The sequence below is a fragment of the Sphaeroforma arctica genome (assembly GCF_001186125.1).
Source record: "Sphaeroforma arctica JP610 unplaced genomic scaffold supercont1.1165, whole genome shotgun sequence".
Taxonomy (NCBI): domain Eukaryota; class Ichthyosporea; order Ichthyophonida; genus Sphaeroforma; species Sphaeroforma arctica.
In genome coordinates, this window is record NW_014039393.1 from 2,847 (window position 1) to 13,961 (window position 11,115).

At 38.8% G+C, this 11,115-nt stretch overlaps 1 protein-coding gene and 1 non-coding gene across 2 annotated transcripts in view; one reads left to right on the top strand and one right to left on the bottom strand.

The window, feature by feature from the left end:
- Positions 1–3,350: 3,350 nt before the first annotated feature.
- On the bottom strand, positions 3,351–3,423 carry SARC_30222. Its single transcript has one exon. It is a non-coding gene; the product is annotated as a tRNA-Ala (tRNA).
- Positions 3,424–8,642: 5,219 nt separating this feature from the next.
- SARC_10188 (hypothetical protein) overlaps positions 8,643–11,115 on the top strand; it is a 4,870-nt gene continuing 2,397 nt past the window's right edge. The window contains exons 1-4 of the mRNA XM_014295776.1: positions 8,643–8,761; positions 9,810–9,954; positions 10,258–10,369; positions 10,789–10,908. Of these exons, the coding sequence (XP_014151251.1) occupies positions 8,667–8,761; positions 9,810–9,954; positions 10,258–10,369; positions 10,789–10,908 (472 nt within the window). The 5' untranslated portion in view covers positions 8,643–8,666. The remainder of the gene's footprint in view (positions 8,762–9,809; positions 9,955–10,257; positions 10,370–10,788; positions 10,909–11,115) is intronic.

Sequence of the window (11,115 nt, forward strand, 5' to 3'; positions counted from 1 at the left end):
GATCAGTTATTGCTGTGATGATAGGGGACAGCTCCTTTCTGCGTTGTGACATGATGGTTTGAATTTGGAATATGGCCTAAGAGCTGAGACTCGGTGACTACCTCTGTCTTACACTTTAGCTTGCCCTCTCGATTACATTGAACCTGAGACAGAATTTAAATACTTGACCATATATGTCGTTCTTCCTAGTATATTATCAATTTTGGTAGAGGTTACCTTGTAGTCAAGACAAACTCAAAAGTCCAAGTATTTATGTCCTTTACAATTATGAGTACTCCCACTTGTGTTGTTCAAGCACAGTACTTGTGTGCAAGTTTTTAAATGTACTGAATGACTGGTACCAAATGACGTAAATTAACACATTCTTTCGTAAGTACAATGGCTTTGCAACCTATCAACCATGCCTTACATACTGTACGTCCCAATGTTGGACAATTATATAGACTGAGCTTAAATCCTATTGTAGCTGTCATCTTTCAAAGCTGTCGTCTGTATTTGTAACAAAAATACGTCTAGGTGGAAAGTCATGGACCGAATAGCATCTATCGCTATACATCCAAAAGTGATAATAAACAATATATGAAGAAGTTCTATTCGACGAGTGTTATTGGAGACTTGTCCATCAAAACAGAAAAAAATTCCTATACGGTCATTCAGATCCCTGAGAAAATGAAATATATTTATACTCCAATACCCCCGATATCCGTATAATATTACTCGCGTTTTTTTGTGTACTCATCGAGGTATTCTTGAAAGTTTCCGTCCTGCACCTATTGACGAGAGACTGGACGAGTTGAGCTGTCATGGAACTTCAATTTGCGCTAGGAATTGACATCATTGATTGTATCTCCGCAATGTTAAATGCCATAACCTTCGGTTGCTAAAAACACAAAGCAGTGGGTTTGGTTTACATGCGGACTGATCAGGTGTCCTGTCAGGTGGAATAGCCTTCGACAGTAGTTTCTCAATTTTCTGCTTCTTGACGCTATAGTCATCAGCACCACTTGTTATTAAATTACTTTATATATGTGCCCCATCATCTGTCTCTCCAGGAATGGCGCAATGGTTACATCGCTATTGGCTGAGCAAACACGCACCCATAATACAACGGTCACAAACTAAGGTTCTAAGATCACGAATTAGTTGTCGGGATCCGGTAAAAAACCTGATCAACTTTCAAGGTGGGTTAAGAAACTTAGCAAACCCTCGGGAACGAATGAGTTTTATTGATATCAACATACCAAAGAGTATCATTGCCGTAAAAACTGGTGTGAAACCCGTGGTCTCTCAGGGTCACCAATGTCGTGAGATACTTGTTTTCAAGCCAAATGAATGTTTTGATCGTATCGGATATGTTTCATTTATATAGTTCCTTGCTGTATCTATAAACAGGGCAGACCACATACCCAGTGTTAGCTATCGAAAGGCAGATACCATTATATTTGTTAAAAATACCTGTATAGTCGGTGAGAGAGCGAGCCATTATATATTTTGCATTTGGCCACACCATTGCTGGGTAAATTTACACTGACATTTTAGTGGCTTCACATTGTCATCTCCTGGCACTTATATTTACGTTGTTGTTGCAAAAGTAGACATAATATATTTCTTAGCTGACGATAGATGATTTTTCAATTTACATCCAGGCGAGTTCAATGTTTCAGATCATATATTACTGAACACCACGGGCTGATATTTGGATCACCAGCTGGTTCAAGAGATCGATACTGGACATACAATTTTGTCCACTATTTCACACCCAATTATTCTATCGCGAATAAGTCTCGAGCAGGCTTGCTCAGACTTGGCAAACTACTGTGAGCTTCATGTCGTATTCCAGGCGATAGTACTCAATACATCGTAGAATGGATAGTAAAATTCTAAGGATATACCGTTAATCCGCTAGTCTAGCTCTATCCCCTTTTAGAAAAATCATGAACTCTTCAAAAATAGCTATTATATACTCTCTGCCACATAGAAGACGGCCTAGATGAGATTGACCAATATTGACGACCGTAAGCGCACAATGTTTTGATAGTTTAAATCTCGTGATGCTCATTTATATCTACTTTATCGAGTCACAAACCTCCCTTCGATATAGTTCGGCTACTTCCTAAGATGCCTATTATATATTTTCCACGAGTCCTAGTATAATTTATGCACGACAAACCACCAGGTTATCTGTTTCAAATTGACATGATTGGAAGGTTTCCCGCACCGCCAGCGAGTCAGGAATTGACAAAATCATGGACATTGAAATGTAACCATTCGGGACCGCGCTTGACGGCCTACAATATAAACGCGTTCAGTATGTTCAGCTGTGAGAGTGTATCCCGCCCCTGTATTCAACGGTACAGATGTAAACGTATCAAAAGTATTCTGAGCCATATTCAATACAGGTATACGCACGGGATCATGTATAACTCACTTCTTGGCCTCTGAACAGTATGATGTTATCTCTCCTTATCAATTATACATTCGATGTCACTCAGTACAAGTCAGTGTACTGTATCATGCAATTAAACCCCTTTTGCACGCCGCATATTACTTGTCAATACCTTTCGCTAGTATTGTTACTAGATGAGCTGTGTGTAACTTGACGTCGCTAATACAACCAACCAAAATCGGATTAAAATATCATGCACAATATCATTTAGACAGCCGATCACATATTGCACTGATATGCTAAAAAATTGTCCTGCAATAAATATGCCGTGCAACCGATACACGCACATGACAGATTTTCAATGCGATCCTCTAGCCGTACTTCTAAATTTTACTCATGATATTCGCCTGTTACACACACACTAAATAAAGAATGAAATATAAGTTCAACTTTGTCGCCGAAAATCGTCAATCCTGAGATCTATGCACTTGCTTTGTTCTGCACATACCATCTCTTATAAAATCAACACACCATTTGTTCAAGAATAAAAACAAAATCATTGAATATTATGCCTATGCATTCGAATCAAGACTAGCTTATGATTGGGACGCCGCTTGTACAAGACATACTCTAACCTTGGTCTGAGTGTATTTCCAGGCACAATTATGTACAGCAAAGTAGTTTTTTTTACAAGAGTCAACCCCAACAATCCTTTATCGGATCTTGAAAATTGTTATGCCTGGGGCGCTTGTACAAGACATACTCACACTTTGGGATGAGTGTATTTCCAGGCACAATTATGTACATAATTGTAAATTGACAAATGGGCAGTCGATTACCATCTATTCAGAAAAATTGTATACAGTTGGTGCCCTACGCAATATTTTGTAACCGAAATATTTCAATTTGACCAAATCCGCCGACTAAATATCCACTTCTTCGAAACAAAAAAAATTTGATTATCTGGAGAATGAGAGAATTGAACTCCCGACTTCGTGCATGCTAAGCACGCACTCTACCAACTGAGTTAATTCCCAATACTTTAGTGTTTGATATAAAATTATTAAAACAGCAATCAAAGATCTAAAAGCATTTTCAAATTTCGTGAATTACTGATCGTCTGGATCTGAGCAAATTTTTATGATGGACATGAACGACCTATTATTGGAGCGATTCCTCAGTATATATCTATTGATCTTGTACGTAGCGTATGCAGGTGTATTCATTTTTTTCAACTAGAGCTTGGCAGTTGTACCGTTGCTCCTGAAATACGCCGGACAACTTTATATTCAGGTTTGGGAGTCACCTGTGCGTTATATGCATTGTATTCGTACGTCATGTAAGAACATATATTCATTGTATACCCCTGGCCGTGTACAATATTTCCGAATATCCAAGTGTCGTTTGATTGATTTTGCGCAATACATGAGCTGTTGGACTTGCGTTCAGATGCTCTTATCATTCGATGTCGACTTTGTGAACTTTCCCATCCTTGAATGAAGCGGTTTTAATACCTCCTACATTGTGTACGTGGTGGTCCTCACCGCGGTCATAAAATCGCACCAGCTGTATTTTTCAAAGATACACATAAGTGGTATGCATGCCTGGCATACATACTTGTTAGCTACGCCCACACGTTTCTGAATTTCTTTCTTGTTCTGTAAGTATCTTAACGTACTAAATAGCTCGAATTTCATCCGTTTACTGTCATTTATCTATTTGGTTCCGGCCAATTAGGTAACGTGGCTACCTATGATGGCAACAGACGGTGACGCATATTAAATTTGTCGGAACTTGAAGTTAACAGAAGATACAACTAGTATTGTGGTTGACCAGACGACAAATATTTTGCAGATGCTGAGTAATCAAATAAAGTATCATCGCATCAAGCTTTTGAATAGTATGATTTGAAATATACTGTACGCTTTATTTTCACTCCTCACAACTATAGGGTCATATTCACTTTTTACATGAGGGCTGAGCTTTCGCTAAATTATAACGATAGCTGACTAGCTGTAGTAGACGACATTTTGGATGATTCATTTTAGTTCAAATTCTTATAAAGTACTTTTAGTACTACACGGTTGCAAACTTCAAGGACCTTGATATATAGTGTGGACATATCCCACCTTTCGTTCAAGTGTCTGTTGATCGGCTGCATGTCGTAAATGCAATATTTATCTCATCTCGAACCCTATCTATTATCTACATAGCAGGTACTCGAATCAACACTAATGCCATCTTGAAATGAAAAAGACTATTCCTATGTACGGCATATTTTCTAGTTTCCACGGTTTCGATTACGGCTTCGATTTCCATGTGAAGTATTTGTTGTTGCGTTTCTAGGTAATTTTATAGTATCCACTTCGACTTACTAGATTGATATACAAATATATATCTATGGATGTTCTCTAATTGTTTGTTATGCAGTTATAAACACAAATTGAGGGAAACTGTACGTGGTTAAAAATCTGTTTATCGCTTCAAGGTGCTTTTAGTTTGGAAAGTCGCCTAAAAAATATCGTGATGTTTTGCTGGCAGATTTTGAGAATGATACTTTCAAAATGGTTCTACTAGTACGAATCATAACTAGATTGTGATAGTCATGGAATGTGGTATAGCATTTATGCATGATAAACTGATTTATACATATATTTTCATTACTTACTGTATTTTTTAGACTTACACCAGGCAAAAGCACTCAGCTTTATGCGAGAATCAAGGCATTCGTTACCACTCTTTTTAGAAGCAAAATAACCAATTTAGGTAACACGTGATAGTTCATCGCATATTGTAATAGAGTTCCGTTAGAATACTTAAAAACATTCACGTACTTTCTTTATTTTGTCAACTTGAAATGCAGGAAAAAAAATTTACAGTACTATTTGATAATCCATAGAATTTGTGCTCGAGTTCTGTTAAAATACTAGGTCAAGTACATTATGTACCCTTTCAAGTGGTTCAACCATTTCTATGCAGTGCTATAATTAGTGAGGCTTGCCTGTCTGCCAAGGACGTGTGCCATTATTTGTTGGTCATTTAAGCACAGGAAATAAAAATTGTTTTGATATATATATATATATTAAATAATTGTGTGGTTTTGTTGAAAGTCTAGCATACATGGCAGCCTCATAATACTTTTGCTGTCGTACTGTGTGCGATAATCTACGACTGTATTAAATGAAGACTTCAGTCGATATTAAACTAGTATTGCGCTGCGGGAATCTATCAGCAATTGATAAATCACGGTACCTAAAATCTATGGTTGCGATATATACTGTACTTACAAGTAATGTAAAACATATATAGTATCATTTAGGATCGCAATTGTATATCTGTTCAGTTCCATCTCACAGTGCATACATGCGGGGCCATATAGAAAGAACCAAGTGATATAAGATGAACAATAAATTCACATCGCTTGTACGTCACGAATGTGCGTCATCGGACTGGTCTAGCAGTTTCCATGCATTTAAAACTCATTATATCCTTTATTCTGTCCTTTCTCGCACTTCAGACTTACACATACACAACATATCGGTTACATATAGGCTACGAATAGATGCGTCGTCTTTTGTCCGTCCGCATCTTTGTGCATAGGTACAGGGGCACTTTCTAAAACTGTGTGTCCCTATGTCTACAATATTCCCCTTTGCAACGAAATTTTCGAAAGGTACATTTTTTGCTATTGTACGTCTAGCAACATCCGGTTTCAGTTGATCATCGCGACCAACTGTACCGTTTAAGGTAAACATATATCCCAAATTCAATTGTTCTATATTGGTACGTTCCAGTAAACGTTCAACAAGATGCCCAGCAATAGCACTTAAAACACACAGATAATGATCCATTGAGCCTAGAACTACTTGAGTCACAACTTGGCCCTTATTTTGTAAATTTTTACTGCGGCATAAAGCAACGAAAAGCTGATCAGGATTGTCACCACTTGGTTGTAAATCCTCAAATTTCATATTTGTTGCGTCATCCACGCGACAAATAAGTTGAAATGTCCATGTCCATAGTGCGTGCAAGCAACTACTTTGAAAATGGGTGTCTTCTAAATTGATAGCGAGTATTTGTCTAAATTCGTCATACTACTCTATGGGTCGGTTTGCAGCGCCTGCTTTACCCTCACCTCTTAGCTCTGCCCTCTCAATACTTTTCAGTAGATTATTTACGGCCGTTGATCTTGTTGGATTTCCTTTCATATCAACTGGATCCCAGTCGCTAGCTATACGCGGCATAAAGTAAGAAACATTTTTTATATAGAAAACTAAGTTCAGACTCTCTGCGGAGAGTAGGATGATCACCAGGGCCGGGAGTTTCGGTCCCATAGGCCAGAAGGTTAAAGTATTGAACTCTATGCTGTGGCATGATTTTTGTAGTCATACTGTGTGGAATATTGAGTAGATTATCATGTGTCCCAAGGGTGATTCGGATCCCAGTATTGTAAAAAATCTTTCTAGTTCTTAATATAACGTGCGAGATTCACATGCGAGGGAGCCATTATACAAATTGTCTATGTTTCTATCAAGGTTGTAGCATGTATGTGCACTTAATGGAATAGGTGTAGTTGTAATAAACAGTCGGTCCCAATTTGAATATGTGTGTGATTAGTGATATTTTGTTGAAACATTTTCACAACCGCATGGAATGTTTTCCAAAAACACACTGGCTCTCTACCAATTAGAGCTTGTGATATCAAGTATATTTCAAAATTGATGTACATAGTTGTAATGTTTGCGACTATTTGTCAACTCCAGGTACAACTAATTCGACCTTAACCACAGCAGAATACATTCCGCGCTCGACAAATACCGAAAGAAAAGTACCTGATCGAATTTACAACTCAACGCAGCTTGTGCTCCAGTAGAATCCCAAGCATCAATCTAGAGCAATAAGTACTGATAAAGAGTACAACATGGGTTGTACAACCGAAACAATATGTATGTATATATATGTAAATGCCTCTGAGTACTCGGTATCTACATATCTGATCTACTATCTCCCATGTTTGGCAATTAACTTTATTCTCGCCACTCTCACAAGTCTTATTCTGCACTACAAAGCTCTCTTGTGTCGGGGGGTGGTAGATTAGTGGAAAATCACAAATCTTGCACAAAGACGTGTGCTAGTGTAGCGTCGTTCCAAAGCAATCACAGGTCTTTTACGTTGAATAGTTATGAAACGATGATGGAAGTACGTAGACGCGCAAGGAAAGTGTACTCATTCGCATACATGATATTCCACAATACTGCCACTAAAGCGGGTGTAATGATATCGGAACCGAAATTCAGAGAGCTCTTAACGTTATGTGTGTGTGTTTTTGACCTTTTATATCACACTCTTGACAAATATTGATTCAAGCCCTACCTCAAAGCAGATATATTCACAGTAATTTACTACATGCTTCTTGTTTGAAACGCTTCCAGTCGAACAGCCGGACAGTATGCATTGCCTCCTTAGAATATAAGACTCAACAAGGGAATACTTCGGCCAACGGCTGATCGATATATGCGAATGTGGCGCAGATATATATAATAATTAAGTTTGCTGCAAGGTGCCCTCATGTACTATCGCCGATTGACTGAGCTGTGGTAGTTTGATACATAATCTTTTAGTATTATCTTCCATGATATCTCATGGTTTCCTCAGTAATTTCCATGATGGCGCTTGTGATGCTACACCAAATAGCAGATACCCTAATCAGTCTAGTATGTATTGTATAGAGCCTGATTATGATTTTCGACAATTTGAGATGCACAGATATTAGAGTACTTTATTGATCCAAGAAGATACGTAGAGGCTTCAGACTGTTCGGTGAGCACACGGCCACACGCTGTTGTGATGGAACAAGAATTCACTATGCGCCATAGTCATCAACCCACAACCACAATCGTATTTTAAAGAGTGGCATAGCCTCCATAAGATTGGGCTATAGTCAATTTGATTTTCTTATCTCTCTTGCGTAGCGAAAAAGTCTTGCAATTAGGATTGCGGGATTGGGAACAGTACATAGTAACTGGGCGGTACGAGTAATGAGACTCTAAATATTATGTTTACTAATAGTTTCCTGAACAATAGATGTGTGAAGGAATGTACCGAACTGTCATTTTATTTACAAAATCACATGCACGTCAAATCGGTGTCATCTGTCAGGCACAATTTTTTTTTGTTTATTCGAAAACTCAGCGCATTTCCCCTGCAGTATTGAAAACTACGACTTCCGTCGTCACAGAACACTACACACAAGCATACACTCTCACACATATACACCATAATGACTGCCTCCTTGAAGTTTGTAAACGTCGGTATCATCGGCCCTGGTCTTGTGGGAAGAGCTTTGATCAAGCAACTGATGGAATTCGGGGCAAGGTAAGTATACTGCGAGCTGCATATGTTTGTACGGTGACATTGCACTGTGACATTGCACTGTGATAGCTCACTTCCAATCGTCGTCCTCTTAGCCATGGAACGAATGTGAACTGCGATTAAGCGGTGAATCAATTGAAAAAAGCCTGAATTTGATGAGCAATTTCTGCTTGCATGAGCTGTTCCTTGTCGGACACATGGACACCGTTGGCTCTCCTCATGCTGGATTCATAGGGGGTTTCGATGTGTAGACCAATAGAGCCTTTTAACACGCACAAAGTCAATATTTCGTCTACGTACATCTCAGTAATATATATAATCTAGTGTGGCTAAGTCAAATTATTATTCGACAGGGATTGTGTAAAGTTGATGCATATTCAGTTGGCAAAGGAACCTTAATTGTAGCTTGCAAATTTGGGTTCAGCTTCGCCACTTATAATATTGTGTATGGTGGTGGTCACGTATCTGGGAATCATTTACGTTCAACGGTATATATGAAGATACAGGTTATAAAAGCAAATTTCGATGATGTACGAGTTTTAAATGTCACCTGCACCCTTGTGACAGTGCGCACATTCGCCGTTCGTAACTTCCACTCCTGTCTCGTAATTACGCATATGGTAGTTACACAGGTCTTATTACTGAACCTGACAACTTAATTTCTGTATTTTCAAGAACACAAACTTAAAGATATGCCTGGGATACTAATTGTTAACGGTTTTGTCAGAAATTCTATTATCAAACCTCAGTCATGTATATAATATAATAGTATTTTACCTGCGGGATGGTATTTTACCTGCGGGATGTGCACCTCGATATCACATCATTCTCAATTTCATCGTAAAGAACATCTTTGATTACATACAAGTTTGCAACGTCAGCCAGCCTTGCCACATTAGTAGGAACGTATATCGATAGTTTTTGCTGTTAATTATAGTTTCTATATCTTGGGTGTTTGTCCGAATTTCCTTTTCTTTTGCGCACCCGGTCCACATGCTGTCAATGTGAATTGGAAGACTGAAGCTAAACAATGTCATTGCCATATCCACAGCAATGGTGTGCGTATTGCAGGTATCATCAATTCGAAATCTATGCTTCTGATCAAAGGAGATGATTGGGAATCCGCCGTAAAGGACTGGCCCAACAACTCTGAGACGTCCAACATGCAGAACTTCACCGCCCACATGGCATCACAAGTACGGCCCCTATCTCAACTTCGGCAATGAGCTGCTTGTTCGTCAGTAGTGCTGATGAATTTATACGAATATACTATCTTTGAAAGTATATTCGTAAAATGGGGGGGAGGGGGCAAGATATCATATTAGATGATCTGCCTACGATCGCAGAACAAACTTAACTATTTATTGAAGAGTAATTTTACTGGGAAATATTTAAGACTCAACAGGGTGGGCGTGCAGCTTACACCGCGACACACTCTTGGTATGTCTGTATCAATACTTACATTCTGGCACTCACTCATGAATTGCTTATCAACACAGGCCGTGCCAGTAATGGTTGATTGCACATCCAGCGACGCCGTTGCCGGACAATACCCTGAATGGCTATCGCAGAAACTTAGCATCGTAACACCCAATAAGAAGGGGTTCAGTGGTATGTAGTTGTCTCTACTGATACACACTTACGCTCAGATACGATAATTGATCTTCAATCCATTGGGTTTTGTACATGTTTCCACCATCTGTCATCGATCACGAATAATGCACATACAGCTACACATTACGTTTGTTGTCGGTGTTGCTAGTATGTCTGTGGTACAGTGACAGGGTTATTGACGGTGGCACTCACTATTACGTCATCATCAGCCATCCTTAATATTTTGCGATTTTGTTGTGCGAGCAACATGACACCACCGTGTACTGATGCCATGCATTAGTCATTGATTCTGATGCAAAGGTATACATTGTAGTCACTCTCATCTTTACTTTGACTATTGCTTTTGGACTCAGATGCTTTGGATCGTGTATTTAGTTCTTGTATATAGTTCTTATCTCGTTCAAATTCCTCCATAGGCGACATGAAGCTATACAAAACGCTATCACAGGCGAATCAAAACACGTACGTCTACCACGAGGCGACCGTAGGTGCGGGACTCCCTATCATCAGCACATTGAAATCACTAGTCCGAACAGGTGGGTATGCCTATGATTTCTACTGCATGTTCATGAGCTGTCGCCAAGTATGATTTTACTACGCATTGCGATATTTCTTTCGATGTGCCGCACAACTAGACTCAGACTATAATATATCCAGTTTGTATTATATTTCTAGTTATATATATATATATATATATATATATGCTATTTATTCAAGAAAACAAGCGGACAACGCGTGTATAT